The sequence below is a fragment of the Amphibalanus amphitrite genome, unplaced genomic scaffold (assembly GCF_019059575.1).
Source record: "Amphibalanus amphitrite isolate SeventyFive unplaced genomic scaffold, NRLGWU_Aamphi_draft 001867F_arrow, whole genome shotgun sequence".
NCBI lineage: Eukaryota > Metazoa > Arthropoda > Thecostraca > Balanomorpha > Balanidae > Amphibalanus > Amphibalanus amphitrite.
The window spans coordinates 27,848-46,233 of record NW_024883360.1 but is presented as its reverse complement, the minus strand read 5'-3'; the positions used below and the strand labels follow the sequence as shown (position 1 = coordinate 46,233).

Below are 18,386 nucleotides of genomic sequence, written 5' to 3'. Positions count from 1 at the left end.
AAAAACGGAATATACGTGATAGTCCCTACCCTCTTCTATCTACATACCAAATTTTAGTTCGATACCTCCTTTTTTGGCCAATTTATAGCAAAAAAAAACTGTTCAAAATTGATGACGTCAACTTTTTGAACTCAATTTTTGGCAATTCTGGATCACGTAGCGCCAAACAAAGACCACCATTGAACTCCCCGTGACGAGCTGCATCGAATCGATACCCATTTTATGCAAAAATATCAACCTTGAAATTTGACCTAATTTGACCTGACCTTGACCTGACCTTGAGCTGACCTTCACCAGAACATAATCTAACCTGACCCAAAAGGCTGCCTGATCCATATAATCGTGTTTGGCATATAAAATGGATCATATATGCATCACATGATATATTCATATTTTGACCCTCAGTGACCTGACCTCTATGACCTGACCTGGGCCCAATCTTACCAATGCCGTAAATAGGATTTGGCAGCACTGGCCGGAGCTAATGGCACTGTGTTGTGACCTTGTCCAATGATTTTGATAGCGTGAATGGTTATGAATGTTGCCCGAACGAATGAATACATGAATGTTGAATAGTTATGAATGTTACCAAATGCCGTGAATGCGCATTCACGGCATTTGGTAAGATTGGGCCCTGGTACCAGTGACCTCAAATAGCAGAATATGTGTTTGACGAACATTTGCCCACCGATGATTCTCAATGAAATGCATTTTACTCGATTTTACAACGCATTTCTTGAAATGCCTGTAAACGGTGAAAATTCGACATTTGACCTGACCTGTGACATCATCGGTTTGATCAAATTGGGTCACAAGGTAGTTCCCTGGTAGGGCTATCCAACACCGTTCACCGCTTGTTGCTATCTTGCGTGGTTCTCGAGATCTTAGGGGGGGGGGGGCAAATTGCCCCCCCCAGTAGGGCGCGTTGCTCGGCAGACCCCAGTGGGGCGCGGGTTAAGTCACCGATATCAAAATTCCGAGATATACATTTTATAGATAATGTTGCTCTAATCAATCGCTAAAAGTTTCAAGGTAATCGATCAGTCGGTGTAGCTAATGACGAGTATTCTTATTTTTTTTCTGAGGTGAAGTCACTTGGCGTGACCTGGTGACCTGACCTAAGGCGACCTGGGTCTCAAATTTTCACAACATGTGCGGAAAAGATGCACAAACAGGTGTGCTAAAAACGGCGGCGCTCCGTGCCGCCGTTTTTGAGATATCTGCGAAAAACCGCAGGGGGGGGGGGCGTTCAAACCCCCAACCCCCCCCCCCCCCCCCCCCCCCGGCCCGGCGCGGGTTAAGCACCATTGGCATCTTTTGCAACATCGTAGACGCCGGACGGAGTCGGAGATATAAGCTTAGTTGCAACAAACGCTATGTAAACGCAAGATTCCTTTACTAAAACGCGTGTAAACGCGTCATTGAAATTATATCAAGATTGCCCTACCACCTTTACCTGATGATAAAGGAATCACTTCATATGGCACTACTACAAATACAACGCCTTAGGGCAAACTACTGCGCAAAATTGTTTACACACAGGCGCGCTGTTGTTATTTACACATAGCACATGTGGTACTTGTATGTTTATACTATATTTATATATTTACTATATTTACTATATTTACTATATTTATATATTTATTTATATACACTGTTGTATGTATGTTTTAGGGCCTTGGTGGCCTTGGTGGTATTGGACATCGGTTAGTATCAATGACCAAGGTGTTGGTATGCACGCTTATTTTGCATTCCAATTTGATTTTGAATTAATCTTGTCAAATGATTTTGATAGTGTGATTGATTATGAATGTTGCGTGAACGAATGCATAAGTGAATGTGGAATAGTTCTGAATGTTACCAAATGCCGTGAATGCGCATTCACGGGATGACGGTGAAAACAGGCAGGGTGCCTGGGGCGATTTGATCAAGGTTCCTGAAATTTACACGTGACGTTTGGCATGCAGAAGGCCCACGGAGGGGAGAAGTTCCAAATGTCACGTGACAAGTATGCCCTCCGGCGCCCTGTTTTCACCGGCGTCCCATTCACGGCATTTGGTAACTTTCAGAACTACCTATTCCACATTCACTTATTCATTCGTTCAGGCAACATTCATAATCATTCGTGCTATCAAAATCATTGGACAAAATTAGCTGCATGTAAATAAAAGGGATATCTTTGATATGAGAGCCGTTAACTCCGGCCAGTGCTGCCAAATCCTATTTACGGCATTCGTAAGATTGGGCCCAGGTTTCGGTGCAACACGACATGAACAACAGTTCCAGTCTCTTCGGCCATATTCACTATTGGCCGTATTCACAATCCCAAACCTACAAACCTACAAACCTACCAGTACCGGCCTACAGGCCTACAGCCTACAAACCTACAGCGCCTCTCCTCATCCTCGGATGGAAAACTTTCGTGTGATGTCAGCTCTACTAATGCCGAAGATTGGGTATCAGACTGGCAGACGTAAAGGTACTGAATGATGATAATTAGTTCAAAGTTCTTCATAATCCGCGCAGCACCACGGACCAGATCGCGCCCAAGTTGTTAGCTGAGCTATCAGTTTATATAGCCTTGGTGCCCCCACACAGAAGAGGTCTGATCGATATTGCTGTACTGTACAGTCTTAGGCTCAGTTTGAATTGAAATGAGCAGTTTTATTTGCAATTGATTTCGAATCTCTGCAGCCTTCAGATAAAATAATTTAAAATTTAGTTTAGGACAATACAAATTGACTTATTATTGACTTATTATTGAATAAGAAGTGATGGTGCTCATGTATATCTGCCAATGGTGAATTTGATAATGGGTCTATTTAGTGTTGGATGATTCCAAGGTGGGTATGGGGCGGGCAAATTGCAAAGCACAAGAACAGGGTCAATGAGGACCATGAGGTACCACACCACTTGGGATGACAATGCCACACCAGTGACCAACTGTGTGCTATGTGCATCAGCCAGGCTGGAAATCCACACTAGGCTGCAGCAAACAGGGCATTGAAGGTATAACTGGAAGAGGCCTTTGGGGCCTGTTGTGGGCATTGAATGCTGACTTTGTGTTGAGACAAAACTTGAATAAAAGGTCTTTTCTTCCCTAAATCCCTAGCCTTCCACCTGCTGTCCCCCATGCTTACACTTCTTTCAGACAATGTGCAGTGGTACAGTGATTCAGCACAGTTCTAGTACCACTGAGGGTGTATACTGCTCCAAGCAAAGTACCACATTATAGTCAATATGCACCATGACATTGCACATGGAGAGCACCTCCCCTCCACAATGACCAGGTCTGATGGAGATAGCCATACTTTGCAGCTTGCAGTGAGGGGTGGAGGAGGGGCATAATACTTATCTTTTCTTTACAGGACAAAGTAAGGAAAAACAATGGCAGCCAAAAGCAATGCATATATGGGAAGCACAACATCTTTGAAACAGTAAGTTTTAATGCAACTGTTATGTCATTTTAGTAGCTAGCCACTTTTTCGTTTTTCTGCTTTCTATTCTATCACAATATGCTGTCATTTACACATAATTATGGGTTCAATGCCAAATATAGGCCATGCAATCTGAGTGTATGATTTTGTATATGATACCTACCTATTCAATTCTAATTGCCACAGCTACTTTTATAAAGCTCCATAGAAGTGTTCAAGGGCTTTCTTGTGTTTTGGAATACTGAAGCCAGATTGGATGGAGCCAGATTGGATACTAATGATATAGGTTATCTGCATAAACAAAGTTTGTGTATGCATAATACAGTCACGTTTTATTTATATATTACATTTTTATTATGATAGTTACATGACATATTGTAATCTTTTATTTTCACAGAGTAGACAAGTCTGAAAAGTGGCTGGACGCTCTCAGTGATCCGCTGACGTCTCTGTACACATTCAACTCATCGATAGCACTGTCCGACCTAAATGGGGACGGAGACTCCAAGCTGATTGTGGCAGACCTGGGCACTGGCACCTACCAGATGAAACTGAAGGCAGGTGACCAGTAAAGACGTTGAAAGATCACGTAGCAGTGTTGAGTAGCCGAATTCAATTCAAACACAGCGTGTTGCAATTCAAATTAGCATTGCTGGTTTTTGTTATAGCTCCGCATCACTGGACTTCATATACTCGTGTATCACAGCACTGACTGTGACTGATAACTAACTATGTGACTGCTCACCTGCCAGGTGTTTCGCGGCACTTCGCTGATGTCGGAGAACACGCTGCTGGACCTGCCGACCGGCGTCGTCACCTTCCACATGGACACCACGGAGCCGCGCGTACCGGCCATCGCCGTCGCCTCGGGCGCCTACATCTACATCTACAAGAACCTGCGGCCCTACTTCAAATTCACCCTGCCCACGCTCGAGGTCAACCCGTCGGAGTTCGACCTCTGGACCCAGGTACGCGCAGAGTGGCGAATTGTTCGACTTTTTGGGGCCGGGGGATTGCAGAGGGCGAATGTTCGACCTTTGGACACAGGCGTCGGCTTAGGGGTGTTCAGTTCGACTCCCAAACATTGGTTTGACTCGTAGTTCGATCTCTGGACTCCAAGAGGCAGCCATAGGGCGCTTAGTTCGATCTTTAAACCCTGGGAGGTTGTATATTTCGACGTTTGGACCAAGGTATCAGCAGAGTGATGCACAGTTCGACAGTTCGACGTCTGGTCAACAAAGTATGTAGGTACAGCTAAATACTAGTATGTATATAAAACAAGTAAATTCCACATCGATATCTGGGTGCCGCTAATGTATTTGTTTCAGGCCCAAATGTTGTGTATCATTGCCTCATTCTAGAAGTACTCCATCGAGACATCGCTGAACTCCTCTATTATTTGCTCAGATGTATGTACGTTATAAGCGTGACCCTGGTAAGTATCCGGTGATTGCCATGTTTTCCGTCAGACGCCTGGTGATCATGTCCCTCCCAAGTCCCTCCCACGGTGACTATAAGTCCTTCCCAGCCACCTCATGGCCGCTGTGCTCCCTTTACTGTTTGCCACTGTCCCTATCTGATGACATCTGCTGGCTCTCCTCTGCCCCAGGCTCGTGACGACCTGATCGACCATGCGACCCTGTACGACACCCTGGACCTGCTTCGGAAGGACGTGGGCGCCCACTGTCTGACCACGCGCACCCAGCACCTGCTCATGTGCCGCACACCTGAGGAGCGACAGACATTCATCGACGCGCACAAGTACTTCATCGTCAAGAAGCGGGTAGGTGCTCGTCGGATATGTGTGTAGGGGGGGGGGGGGGGGAGAAGGGGTCAAGCGACGCATGAATTATAGTTTTTCTCCTCTTTAGCGAGATCATTCGGAGTTATCAATGTCAGGATGGCCGAGCGGTCTAAGGCGCTGCGTTCAGGTCGCAGTCTGGTTCTCCAGGCGTGGGTTCGAATCCCACTTCTGACAAACTGTCTTGCTCTTCTTTTTAGCCCGTTATCTGGCTCTCCTCTCGTCAGGAAAACCCAAGCCATGATCCGAATAGTTCATCTACGCGCTAAAATGCTTCTTCTGTCGTTCTCCTGTTCTGGAGATAAAACAAACCATTTGGCAGTCGAACAATTCTATTTGCTTTTAAAAAGCGGTGAGCTGGGCAAAAAGCTACTAACTTAGTAAGCATACCTAAATAATTAACCCCTTCTTTTTGCATTTTGCACCTGCATTAGAGGTGATCGACATGTATCGAGGGTATCCGATGCTTGGAAGAATGGATGCAACTACTCTACGGAAATAACCACCAGTCAGTCGCCCCAGCGGTTGCCGGGATATAGGCCTATCAAAATTCTCACTACAGCAGAACAACTAGAACACTCTTGGCTTTTCACGTGGCACGAGCCACGGCGGTCACCTTTGCTTCAACACTAGTCGGTTACGGGGTAGAAGGGATGGGGATACCCTACTAAGGAGACCGCAGGTCAATCGGCCCAGCGGTTGCTGACTTACTGAGTTATAAGCCTCTCAAATGGCTTACAGGCCGGGCCGGGCTGCTCATATTGATATTTTTCCCTTATACAGTAGAATTTGCTTAAAGGGACCCTCCCACCTTAACATTAGATTTGAGTTGAGATAGCCAAGTTTGCGGCCAGGCTCAGAAACCACCATTTATCCTGGTCGCACCCCCCGCAGCTTTATAGTGTTCAAGAAATTTCTTCCCTTTACTTGCAGGGTGGGACCAGCGTAGTCCCTATCTCTTAACACTTACGGACTCTGATGACGTCATCAAGCCCATTGACCGCGCGTTATAAAATAAAAGTCTTACATTTCAAAAACGGGTGAATATTTTTCGGTGAAATTTGGTAGATGTTCATTTTCGCCCTTTCTGATTCACGGTACACCACTTTTATGCCAATTCATTAACTTTTTTAAGGTGGGAGGGTCCCTTTAATAACCTCAGCTAATAAATCCAGCCGCATTGTGGCCACATGAGCTGTTCACCGATTTCTCCATAGAAACATAACTGACTCCGGTAAATAAAACCACCTCTTAATTAATCCAAAACGTAGTATTACCAACGTGCATTTATTAAGCGGATTCTACTGTATCTCCTGGGAAGGGGAAGCCGCTATCTTCCCTCTGGAGTATTCAGCGCCCAGGATCTGCACTTCCAAAAAGATGGTGGTACATGCGTTCAAGCACCGACAGACCATCTCTGGCGAAGATGGAAAAGAGAGTACCTACATACCCACAGGAGAAAATGGCATGCCGATCGACGGAACCTAGCAGTCGGCGACGTGGTGCTACTAGCAGAATCTGACACGCCCCGAGGTCACTGGCCGCTGGCGCGCGTGCTGCAAGTGTTCCCGGGGCCTGACGGCCGAGTCCGCGCCGTACAGCTCAAGACGGCAGCGGGTGGCACGTATACCCGGCCCGCCACAAAGGTGGCGCTTCTGGAACTCGCCCCGTCACCTCCGCAGTCATCTCATTAGCCAACCCCGGCTCTGGCCATGAGCGAATTCCCAGATTCCCAAGTCCCAGTGCCCAGAGTCATAGAAACAAACGGTCCATCTTTATTTGACAATACACACAGCAAAATAATATTCTCAGTACCACCATGCGACCTCCTCTCCTCCCCTGCTTACGCTCCACTACACGTGTCAGCCATACAGCACGTTCCATAACGTCACGAACGGCGCGCCGGCCCGGCCGCGGCCTGGAGAGCGCGCCGCACACCGGAAGAATGGGAGCTCGCGCGTGCCGCTGGGAAGAGGATGCACCGACAGTAGGCGTGCCGCCGGCTCTAAATAAAAATCGTCGTCCTCCAAGACTCCGAAAAGATCGGCGAGTGGAGACAATCGGTGCGGCTCCAACCTGGGCACTAGCGGCTGCTGGGACGCTGCGGCCGGCGGCGCGTGAGCTTCACGGACCATAGCCTGTAGCTCCGGCTCGTTGGTGGCAGCCCGGAGCCGGCTGTACTCGGCCGTGCAGAGCTCGTGAGCCCGCTGCTCAGCAGGTAGGGCTCGCCGCACGCTGTCCCGCTCGGCGCGGAGGGCCTCGAGTTCGGCCTCCGCCGCGCCCGCCCGCCGGACCGCTTCGTGAACGGCCCTCTCCTCCATCTCTCTTTGTCGGTCCCTCAGCCAGTGGGCCTCGGCGGTTGAGGCCCGGAGCTGCCCTGACACTGCTGCTGTTTTAGCACGCTCTTCAGCCAGCAGAGCGTCAGCTGCAAAGAGCTCCGCCTCAAGAGCAGCCTGACGCCTCACCAGCGGTGCGAGCCGGGTCGCCGCCGCCACGAGGTCACGGGGGACAGCGGCACAGTGCCAGAACCATACATGACGTTTTAAGGCACGTAGGCCGCCTAGCTGGCGCCTTCTGCCACCTCTTCGTTGCCGTGCAAGCTCGCACTCGCTTTGGGAGAGTCTCCCATCGACCGTCGCGCTGTGCGCACGGACTGATCTGCCCCGCTCGACGCCTTGCCCGGCCCAGCGGGTCGCCGACCCTTTCGAGCCTCTGGTAGAGGCCGGGACATTTCTTGTAGCGGGGGAAAACTTTATGAATTTTGAAGAGTGTACTGAAGAAATCCAGACGATAGATGACGACAGAAACGACAGACAAGGACGAAATGAAGAACGCAGAGTAGACACGTAGAGCAGAAAGCACAATGAGTATTGTCGATGAAGTTCACTGTTCAGAGCTCAGAGTTCAGAGTCCGCCGGAGCGGGCACATCAACGCCGCTGCGGACGGGGCGCCGTCAGATTCGTTCACCGCGCTGCAATACGCCGGCGCTCGTCGGGGCGCCGGCGAAACCGCGCACTGCCACTGAGCTCTGCGCTCAGTGGCGTTCACTTTGGCAGCCCGCTGGGGTGCCCGTTCACTTTAGCAACCCGCTGGGGGTGCCGTCGGAATCGTGCGCGGTGCTTGATTCCGTCACTTCACTTACACCGGCGCACATCGGGGCGCCGGCGGAGTCACGCGCCGCCACCGAGCACTGCACTCGGTGACGTTCAAGTGGAGACTGCCCGCAGCGACTCGAGAAGCCGCCGCGGACAAAGAGAACAATCAGGTCGTACGTCAAAAAGCAATTAGAATATGAAACGAGAAACTTGTGAGCAGAGTCAGAAAAGGCTCACGCAGCACGTTTGGTAATATGATGCGGTGCGCGGCGAGCACGCACGGCCGTCAAGCGTGAAGCGATAGCGCGAGTGACAAATTGTAGGTAGTTAAAACATGAGACGAGAAACTATCACAAGAGCTGGTCCAGGCTCACGGGGCACGACCAGTGCTGAGATCCTCACGGGGTCGAAGATGACCGCAGTTTTTCTGAGCACTCCTTGTCTGGTGGTCTGCGTCTCACTGTCTTGGAACTGGAAACTCGGCGAAATCCCTCGGCGTCCCAGAGGCCAGACAGCACCCTGAGCGCCTTCGACAGGGAGAAATAGCCGCAGAAAACTATTGACGAGCACGTTGATGGTTGCAACAAGCAAAAGCACCAAAATTGAGGTTTATTTTTTGTTCTGGTGTAAAAGCATTTTGTCTAGGAACTTGTAATTCTGCCACATAAAATGTGATAATATTGCCACTGAATCTGGAAAATTTGAATGATGTGGGTCGTAGAGTAAGGAGATTGGAAATGTTCAAAACCGTGACAGTTTTTTAAACACCCTGTAGCCCAATACTTGGTAGGAGGAATGAAGCTACCCTACAAAAATTACCGCAAGTAAATCGGTCAAGTGGTTGCTGAGATATAAGCTTCGCAAAAGCGTGACCACGGCCGGCCGCTCATACTCAGAAATTTCAGACTTCACTCGCTCCGCTCGCTCCATAATGAACGTCAACTACTGTCGTTTCTCCCATTGCGTTTGTGCCCCAATCGAAATAAATGTTTTGGTTTTGTTTTGTTAGGTTAGGCCCTGTCAGTCTGACAAGACTATTTCAGAGCCGGAAGGATGATAGGAATTAGGGGGAGACATTGGTTTGGACAGGCACCCTAGTGACTAGTGAGTCACGGGGCTGAGCCCATCCGTTAGGACAGGCCGACCAGCCTCCCCAAGTACTCACTGCACCCGGCTACGGGTGTGCTTTCTTGTGAGCAGCGGAGCCTCTCCAAGGGAGCAGCCCGCATGAGATAAAGTTGCCTGTCCACTGTCCAGCCCGGAGCGAGGGTTGCGGCGTGGAGAAGAATGATTTGAGCATCCTGAGGATGAAAACGACGGACGGGATATGCAATCGAAATAAAGGCAACATTTTACATAAATGCTCAACAGTAACATAAAGTAGACACTACCCTTTAGCTGAACACCGGCGACTTTATTGTCGTTGTTGTCGTCACAATCGCCTCCTGTTTTTGCTGCAGACGGTGATCACCTGCATCACGACCATGAAGAAGAACATGGCGGAAGAGGATGCCGTCAGCTGTCTGGTGCTGGGCACGGAGAGCTGCCAGGTGTACGTCCTCGACCCGGAAGCCTTCACCCTGCTGATGAACGTGAGTCGACGGCAGTCGTGCTACTGAGGACCGCCCGCCCCGAAAAATCGGGGACGGGACCATGAATGTAGTCAGGATGGCCGAGCGGTCTAAGGCGCTGCGTTCAGGTCGCAGTCTGGTTCTCCAGGCGTGGGTTCGAATCCCACTTCTGACAAATTGTCTTGCTCTTCAGATCTCATACACGTGGATCGTGCGTTGTGTACTAAGGTGGATCTTATTTCTACCATAACACACTTAGTCTTATTTATAAGTTATGCCACATTTTGTATTCATCTGATTTTGGGAAAATAATAATCTTGGGAAAGTGCTTTTCCTGGATGAGTTCCCTTTCTACATAGTCTGTTCTTTTCCCTTTATCAGTTGACTGAACAAAGGGTGGATGATCACTGTCAACTGTTTCAGCTGCACCCGCCGAGCCACCCGTGCCCAATATCCTGACAGTGACAGCTGCCTATTATTTTTGCGATCTTGACTAATGGATGTATGCCCCTATTTCAGCTGCACCTGCCCAGCGTGCCCAGTATCCTGACGGTGACGGGCATGTTTGACGTGGAGTACCGCATGCTGATCGCCTGTAGAAACGGTAAGCACTGGTCTGCGGCGCTTTTCATAAGGCGACTACATAGCCAAGCTGTACAAGTGCCGGTTACATTTTCATCGACTTTCATCGACTGATGTGTGTTTTATAAGACGAGCTCGGACGCCGGCTACTTCCACAGTCGCTTTTGGGTGCCCAAAACCCAATCCATCATTTCCCGACCATGAACGTTCCGATTTTGTAGTAACGATGCTGTTTTACATTTTGAAAGTAATGGCTTAGTTTAGCTAGGCGCTTTTCAGTTTTGACGAAAGGAACTTCCTGAGATGTCCTCGTATTGATTCCCTGTTTCTAGAACTTCTCGCCACCCACTCCCCTGCTCTGTGTGTACCCAGGGAAGATCTACACTGCCAAGCGCGGCATGGAGGAGGGCCGACTGACTGCTGAGCTCTCCTCTCAGCCGGTGGGTCTGGAGCGGCGCGAAAAGTCCTTCCTGGTCGGCTGTATGGACGACAACGTCTACTGCTTCTCCAACCACGTCAGTCGGGACTCGGAAGGCGGGGACAGTGTGGGGGAGGAAAGGGAAGAGGAGATGTGTCGGGAGTGGCTGTGTTAATGGCATTGGTCGTATTGGAGATGTGAATTGTGAATTATGAATTCTCCCATGATAATTCATTCATTGCCTGATTCATTCATTCATTCAATCGGGCAGTCATTCATTCATTCATTCATTCATTCATTCATTCACCATTCATTCATTCATTCATTCATTCATTCATTCATTCATTCATTCATTCATTCATTCATTCATTCATTCGAGCATTCATTCATTTATTCATTCATTCAAACCTTTTATTGATTGCTTCTGCTCAGTCATTGATTCCTTTGTTCATTTATCCACCTATTCAATATCAGTAGTTTTTTTTTTTAAGAGAAGAGGTGGATTACCAGAAAGTTATGTATGTGCCCTTTCAACCAAAGCAGATAAACTTATGACCAGTTGCCAAATCATTCAATGTTTGCCCTTGGGATCGACAATAGTCTCGATAGCTTTGCCTTCTGAATATTATCTCCCTATGTCTTCGTCGGTTATATGCCGTCAACATTTGCTTGGAATAATATGTATATCGAGAGCTCCCGGAGATTTGACCTGACCTTGTTGCCACCGTCTACTTTCCACAGGGCAAGCTGCTGTGGCGCCTGCGTCTGGGCGCCAGTCTGCTCTGTATGACCACCATGGAGCTGGCCAGCCACGCGCAGAAGCTGCTCCTCGTCTCGCTGTCAAATGGCGAGGTACGAACCTACCAGGACCGTCAGATGGTGGACTCGTTTCAGCTGGAACACGCCGCCAACGCGCTGAGATTTGGACGGTTCGGCCGCGAGGAGAATGTACTACTCATCGTGGATCAAGGTAGGTGACGGAGAGGGTGATGGGAGTGAAAGGACAAAATGGCAGATGGGTAAGGGGAGAGAGTGTCATGAGGGTGAGAGGTGGTACTTGAAGTGCTATGTTACATTAACTTGTCAATTATGGTCAATGGGCAGCACGATGGCAACTCGTAGAACGATTGGCAGGTGTGGTGATTTTTCATTCATTCATTCATTTCGGCTGACTGGTGTTATGCTCATTCATAAATGGTTCTCGGCAAGGATAATATTTAAAATTAAATATACTCAGCTGTTCCGGTCTCACTCACTCACTCACGGGCCACAGGCCGTAACTTAACCCTGGTTCTCTGTTCTCGCTCAGCCGGTGGCCTACAGGTGAAAATACTCCGACGCCGGGCCAAGTTTGAGCCCATGGAGACGGCCAGTGCCCTGACAGCTGGCAAGGAACTCAAACTCAACATTCCCAAAAAGACAAAACTGTTTGTCGACCAAACAATGAGAGAGCGGGAGAATTCGCAATGTGAGTAGCGGCGACCAGCCTGGGCGGTACCTCCGTCGTGAATCACAGAAAGTATTCATGTAAAGCTGGATTTGTTTCAGATTGTTTAAGTGCGTCTCGAACGTGTTCTTCCTTTTGATGCCGCATGACACTATTCTAACTCAAAACAGGATCGATAAACTCCATGGGTAGTGTTACCAGCTGACGTGTCTGAATAATTCCAAAATCTCCTCTGTGATACAAAATACCGCCTCCCTCTCACCGCCCACGCCTGTGTCTCCGTCCCGGCAGCGATGCACCGCATCTTTCAGTACAACCTGTACCTGTTGCGATTGGAGGCCGCTCGCCAGTACGTCAAGTCGCTGCAGATGAGCCTGACGCCCGTCACCACTGAGGAGCAGCCCGTCCGATTGGCTGCACAGGTTCGTCTGCGAACGGGGGAGTCAGCTGGCTGGTCATGTTATTGGTTGCGGGTTGGGTACGGGATGGTGTCGCCTGTCCAGGGCCGCCTTGGTCTGACGTTTGAGGAAGGCGTAGGGATTTATTTGTGTGATCATGGCTGCGGAGTGCAGGTGTCTGGCAGCAAAACCCTCTAGTTGTGGATGGGCTTGCGAGATGTGCGAAGGATCGCCTGGCAAACAGTTTGTCAGAAGTGGGATTCGAACCCACGCCTGGAGAACCAGACTGCGACCTGAACGCAGCGCCTTAGACCGCTCGGCCATCCTGACACGAAAGTAGGTGCGAGAGCAGAAATAAAAATTCAATGCATGAGCCTTCAGTCATCTGTGTGTGTGTGTTTGTGGGGGTGGGGGGGGAGGGGCTTTCCATGTGTCATCTATCCACTTGAAGCTTCTCCCAAAGTTCTAATAAAGGTAGGCGATGAATGCAGTCGGTCAATAATCTGAGGCCTTTTCGTCTGTCTGCAGGTGCTGGGGCTGGGCCCGATGTTCAAGATCCGCGTGGAGCTGCAGAACACCTCTGCTCTGAAGATTGTCCAGGACCTGGGCATCCGCGTGCACGCCGACGAAAAGCTCTACCAGGTGCAGCGGCGATTCATGCACGTGAGTTTGAGTGTAGGTGGTTTGCGGGTCACAGAGACCTGTCTGGATTTGTCTGTAAATCAGTGGGAATCGGCGGAAGTCTAAACCCTACCTTAAAGGGACTATCCCACCTTCTAAAATGTTGTTAAAACCAGTTAAATTGTGCCCGACTTTATAGATTGGATGACCAGGAACACGGTTCTGGCATTTATTTTTCATTAAACATCTTAGGCTTCCCATATTCCAAACACAAACTTTCAAATATGTGACGTCACAGCCCAAAATTACCTCCTTCCCCAGGCCACATTACTGTCATAAAACTGATTCTTTTTACTCTGATGGCACCACAACGAAGTTCAGACCAAGTTTTAAGCGATTTTTCAACGAACAAACCCATTTAAATCAGAATGACTAAACGAGGTGACGTCACACTAACGGTCGCTCCATGTTGAAGATAGGGCCTTGTACAAGGCCCATTTTCAAATGAAGGGAACGAATTTCTTCAACACCAAGAGGCCGCGGGGGTTGCAACCTAGATAGATAGTGGTTTCTGAACCTCGCCGCAAACTTGGCTATCTCAACTCAAATCCCATGTTAAAGGTGGGATAGTCCCTTTAAGTGCCCTGAACCCTACCTTACCGTGTCCGTGTGTTAGGCGAGCTGGTTCGATCCTCAAGACCAAGCTTCTCACATCTTCGATCACGCTTCCTTGTCCAGGCTGACAGTCACCCAACCAGACAACCGGTGATGACGGCACCTCCTAAAGAGCACAACACAGCCACGCAATGACCAATGTCGACCGTTTGCGAAGCTGGGTGCCGGTCATTGTTATCCTGTCCGTATTACTATGTCCCATTTTCCACCGGACAAGTTCAGTTACTGGAACGTACCAGCAGATGGTCGAACTATGTAGCTTAACGTCTTTCTCTTTATTTTTCTTCCCACATGTCATGTATTTTTGAAATGCTCTTTTGTTGTTGTTCGGTTAGGCCCTTTCGGTCTGACAAGACCATTGCAGAGCCGGAAGGATGATAGGACTTAGGGGGAGACATTGGTCTGGGCAGACACCCTAGAGAGTCACCGGGGCTGAGACCGTCCGATTGGACAGGCTGACCAGCCCCCCAAGCACTACCTGCACCCGGCTACGGGGTGCGCTCCCTCGGGAGCAGCGGTGCCGCTCCAAGGGAGCAGCCCGCATGGAATAAAGATGCCTGTCCAGCCCGGAGGGGGTTGTGGCGTGGAGGAGAAGGATTTCAGCATCCTGAGGATAGAAACGATGGAACGGAGCTGAAATGCTCTAAGGCAAGCAGACTGAAATGATATATCCCCCAAAATAAATAAAATGCTGATCGCCGTGTCGTACTCTGCCGTCTACCCGCAGGCACCGATTCTGATCCCGGGCGTGACGTACGTGTACGACACGCTGGTGGAGTTCGTCTCCGACCTGGGCATCTCCGACCAGGTGCGCGTCTTCATCACGCGCGGCACTCAGTCGCGACCCATCCTCTCGGCAGTCATCAACATGCCCGTAGCCGAAGTGGCCGTCTCCGCCTAGACTGCCACCTGGCGGAGAGGTTCGGCGGTAGCGATCGAGACGACATCTATTGAAGGAGTCTGGTACTAGGGTGGAGTCCGGTCGTGAGGGACGATGGAAGAATGCGTGATATTGATATCTATGTTGTTTTGTCTCAGATGATCAGATCTCACCAGAAAGTCATATTTATTTTTCATTGTAATACTCTTATTATGTTTGCCTTCGTTGTGATAATGTGAATGAATTAATTTCATTGCATTTGTTCATGCTGTATTTTACTAGCTGTCGACATCGACAAAGGTCAAATGTGTTTGGATTTAAGTTTCTGTGCACATCTTCGCAAGTTCCTGTAGTGTCACCATGCCCTGAAGACAGAGTTTATCGGTCAACGTATCCGTCCAGCAGTCCGTCCACTTTGACGTGTCGGTATTTTGCGCAGAATTCGCCGTTAGTGATGGATGATTCATGTTTGAAACGGTGCACCAATGATCACTTGATGTCCTGCTATTTTGTTTGAGCCATTTAGGCTTTGTTTATTTAGTGTAACATCATGTGGCAACAGAGCACAGGAGAACTATGGACTTTGCTTTTATATTCAGTTGAGCTTCGAACATATATCAAACTTCAAATATGTGTTTTCGTTGTTAGTATAGGGTAAATGCCAACTACATTCAGTCTCAAATTGATGTGGTGCTAATGGCTATTTTGCCCTGTTTCCAACACAGTTGTGAAAATGTGTTTTGATTTTGGGTCTTGCAACGTGTTCTAGTCACATCTAATCGTTGTTTCAACTTTCAGTCACTTCGACAATGTTTGATGAGCTTTGTCGACCAGTTTTGATTGCTCACGTTTCTTCATTTCATGATGCCTGTATGTCCTATGTTTATCTGTGAAATATATTGGTGTCACCTGTCCCTCTTCTGCAACCTGACTGATTCCCTAGTAAGTGGTATCTGGCATCAGACTCTCAGTAAACTGTGTGTGTGGATCGCAGGGGCGGATCCAAGGGGGGGGGGTCACATGGGTCATGGCCCCCCCCTTGAGGCCCGGGGGCCCAAAGACCTGCCAGGGGCACCACCGGCCTATCAAGGGTATCACAGTCCTGACAGGGGCACCACAGGACCGCCAGGGGCACCACAGGCCTAGCAGGGACACCACGGGCCTGGTGCCCCTGGGCCCTGACAGGACTGTAACGCCCCTGACAAGCCTGAAGTGTCCCCGGCAGGCACGTGGTGCCCCTGACAGGCCTGTGGTGCCCCTGACAGGCCTGTGGTGCCCTTGCTAGGCCTCTGGTGCCCCTGGCAGGCCTGTGGTGTCCATGACAGGCCTGTGGTGCCCTTGCTAGGCCTCTGGTGCCCCTGACAGGCTTGTAATGCCCCTGGAAGGACTGTGGTGCCCCTGGGCCCTGACAAGCCTGAGGTGCCCCTGACAGGCCAGTGGTGCCCTTGCTAGGCCTGTGGTGCCCCTGGCAGGCCTCTGGTGCCCCTGACAGGCTTGCGGTGCCCTTGGAAGGACTGTGGTGTCCCTGGGCCCTGACAAGCCTGAGGTACCCCTGACAGGCCCGTGGTGCCCTTGTTAGGCCTGTGGTGCCCCTGGCAGGCCTCTGGTGCCCTTGCTAGGCCGCTGGTGCCCCTGGCAGGCCTCTGGTGCCCTTGCTAGGCCGCTGGTACCCCTGCGCCCGGAAAGGACTGGTGCCCCTGAAAAGTCTGAAGTGCCCCTCGGCAGGCCCGTGGTGCCCCTGACAGGCCCAAGGTGCCCCTGCGAGGCCGGTGGTGCCCCTGGCAGACCTCTGGTGCCCCTGGCAGGTCTGTGGTGCCCCTGGCAGGTCTGTGGTGCCCCTGGCAGGTCTGTGGCGCCCCTGGCAGACCTGTGTTGACTGGTGCTAGGTCGCTGGTGCCCCTCACAGACCTGTGGTGCCCCTGGGCCTTGACAAGCCTGAGATGCCTGGCTATGACAGGCTCGTGGTGCCCCTGATAGACCAGTGGTGCCCTTGCTAGGCCTGTAGTGCCCCTGGCAGGCCTCTGGTGCCCCTGCTACCCCTGCGCCCGGAGAGGACTATGGTGCCCCTGAAAAGCCTGAAGTGCCTCTCGACAGGCCCGTGGTGCCCCTGGGCCCTGACAGGCCCAAGTTACCCCTGCGAGGTCGGTGGTGCTCCTGGCAGGCCTCTGGTGCCCCTGGCAGGTCTGTGGTGCCCCTGGCAGGCCTGTGTTGACTGGTGCCCCTGCTAGGCCGCTGGTGCCCCTCACAGGCCTGCGGTGCCCCTGGAAGGACTGTGGTGCCCCTGCCCCTAGGGGTGCTCATGGGCCCAACAGGCCCGTTGTGCCCCTGACAGGCCTGTCGTGTATACTTGCTAGACCTGTGGTGCCCCTGCTTCCTGGCAGGCCTGTGGTGCCCCTGGCGGGCCTGTGGCGCCCCTACAAGGCCGTAGGTGCCCCTGACAGGTTTGTGGTGTCCCTGAAAGGACTTTGGTGCCCCTGACAAACCTGAAGTGTCAAGGACAGACCCTTTAGACGCCAGGGTCAAGTTCGTCGGACTGACAACGATTTGCTTACCTGACAACGTTCCTGGTAAGTACTCACTACTCAGCGTCCACAACATATATACACAGCACATTCATATATACTTGCTTACAATTGGTAAATGTTGTGGCTAAGAGTTAAGATACTGACTAAAAATAAAAAATAAAAAGAAAAAAACTGAAAATGGGGGCACCACCAAAATGAAGTGGACGAAATCCGTTGAGTTTTTAATTTTGGGTATAGGTAGGGGCACCACATCGATTCATGACCCTCCCCTTGGAGTTTTCCTGGATCCGCCCCTGGTGGATCGAACGCGAACTGAACAGTGAACCTGCCATATAACACTAATCGGCAGTCAGCACATGACGCTAGTCAGGACTCGGGAATCGTAGCGCCAAATCTATTTCAGGCTTTCACTTGCTATAGACGAAAGCCAACGAAAAAGCATATGCTTTGCCCGAAGGCGATAAAACACGGAATACCAGAAAACTTCGCAACAATGCCGGCGGTAATAGACGCATTTACTCTTCTGCGCATCACTGATAAACATTTTTATTTTCATATTCCAGGGCCCTGTTTCACCGGTGATGGCAGCACGCTGCTATTGCCTATTCCATTTCGCGAGCTGACGTCACACTTCTGGTAGTGTTGGAGGAATAGGCTTGCTGACGTCTCTGCATGGAAACCCAATTTGACACGTGTAATAGCAGCGTGCTGCTATTACCGGTGAAACAGGGTCCAGGATAGTGGGTTCTATGGCCTGCGTATCTGGACTCTGGTTGGGTTACCCACGGGGTTACCTGGCTACCCATTTCAATTTGAATCCAGATAGAGTGGCGGTTTTTCGAGTCGTTGGTTTCTTTTGGTGATAAATTGGCCGCTCTAAACGGGATGAGCTGACAGACAACGCCATCTATCGCACTTCCTTGAAGGAGATGGTC

At 50.3% G+C, this 18,386-nt stretch overlaps 1 protein-coding gene and 3 non-coding genes across 6 annotated transcripts; 3 read left to right on the top strand and 1 right to left on the bottom strand.

Annotated features, from left to right (window-relative positions):
• The first annotated feature begins 1,517 nt into the window (after positions 1-1,517).
• Positions 1,518-15,838, top strand: LOC122375549 (Bardet-Biedl syndrome 1 protein homolog). Of its 3 annotated transcripts, none has more exons than XM_043355018.1 (13): positions 1,518-1,581; positions 3,369-3,437; positions 3,835-3,994; positions 4,190-4,405; positions 5,047-5,220; positions 9,795-9,926; positions 10,425-10,509; positions 10,860-11,002; positions 11,647-11,875; positions 12,215-12,373; positions 12,644-12,774; positions 13,279-13,413; positions 14,774-15,838. In XM_043355018.1, exons 2-13 carry the CDS (start codon positions 3,388-3,390, stop codon positions 14,945-14,947), a joined length of 1,788 nt encoding a protein of 595 aa, XP_043210953.1. In that variant the 5' UTR covers positions 1,518-1,581; positions 3,369-3,387; the 3' UTR covers positions 14,948-15,838. The 3 variants fall into 3 exon arrangements, with proteins under 3 accessions (XP_043210953.1, XP_043210952.1, XP_043210954.1); XM_043355017.1 differs by having other exon boundaries at positions 1,576-1,706; XM_043355019.1 differs by lacking the exons at positions 1,518-1,581; positions 3,369-3,437 and adding an exon at positions 1,628-1,706.
• On the top strand, positions 5,332-5,415 carry Trnal-cag. The gene has a single exon. It is a non-coding gene; the product is annotated as a tRNA-Leu (tRNA).
• On the top strand, positions 9,997-10,080 carry Trnal-cag. Its single transcript has one exon. It is a non-coding gene; the product is annotated as a tRNA-Leu (tRNA).
• On the bottom strand, positions 12,997-13,080 carry Trnal-cag. Its single transcript has one exon. It is a non-coding gene; the product is annotated as a tRNA-Leu (tRNA).
• Positions 15,839-18,386: the final 2,548 nt, after the last annotated feature.

Bases quoted from the DNA above. Each gene is read 5' to 3' on its own strand.
- LOC122375549 (XM_043355018.1), top strand. From the start codon at position 3,388: ATGGCAGCCAAAAGCAATGCATATATGGGAAGCACAACATCTTTGAAA. The intron at 3,995-4,189 runs GCAGGTGACCAG...CTCACCTGCCAG, and splicing joins CCTACCAGATGAAACTGAAG to GTGTTTCGCGGCACTTCGCT. The intron at 12,775-13,278 runs GTTCGTCTGCGA...GTCTGTCTGCAG, and splicing joins CCGTCCGATTGGCTGCACAG to GTGCTGGGGCTGGGCCCGAT.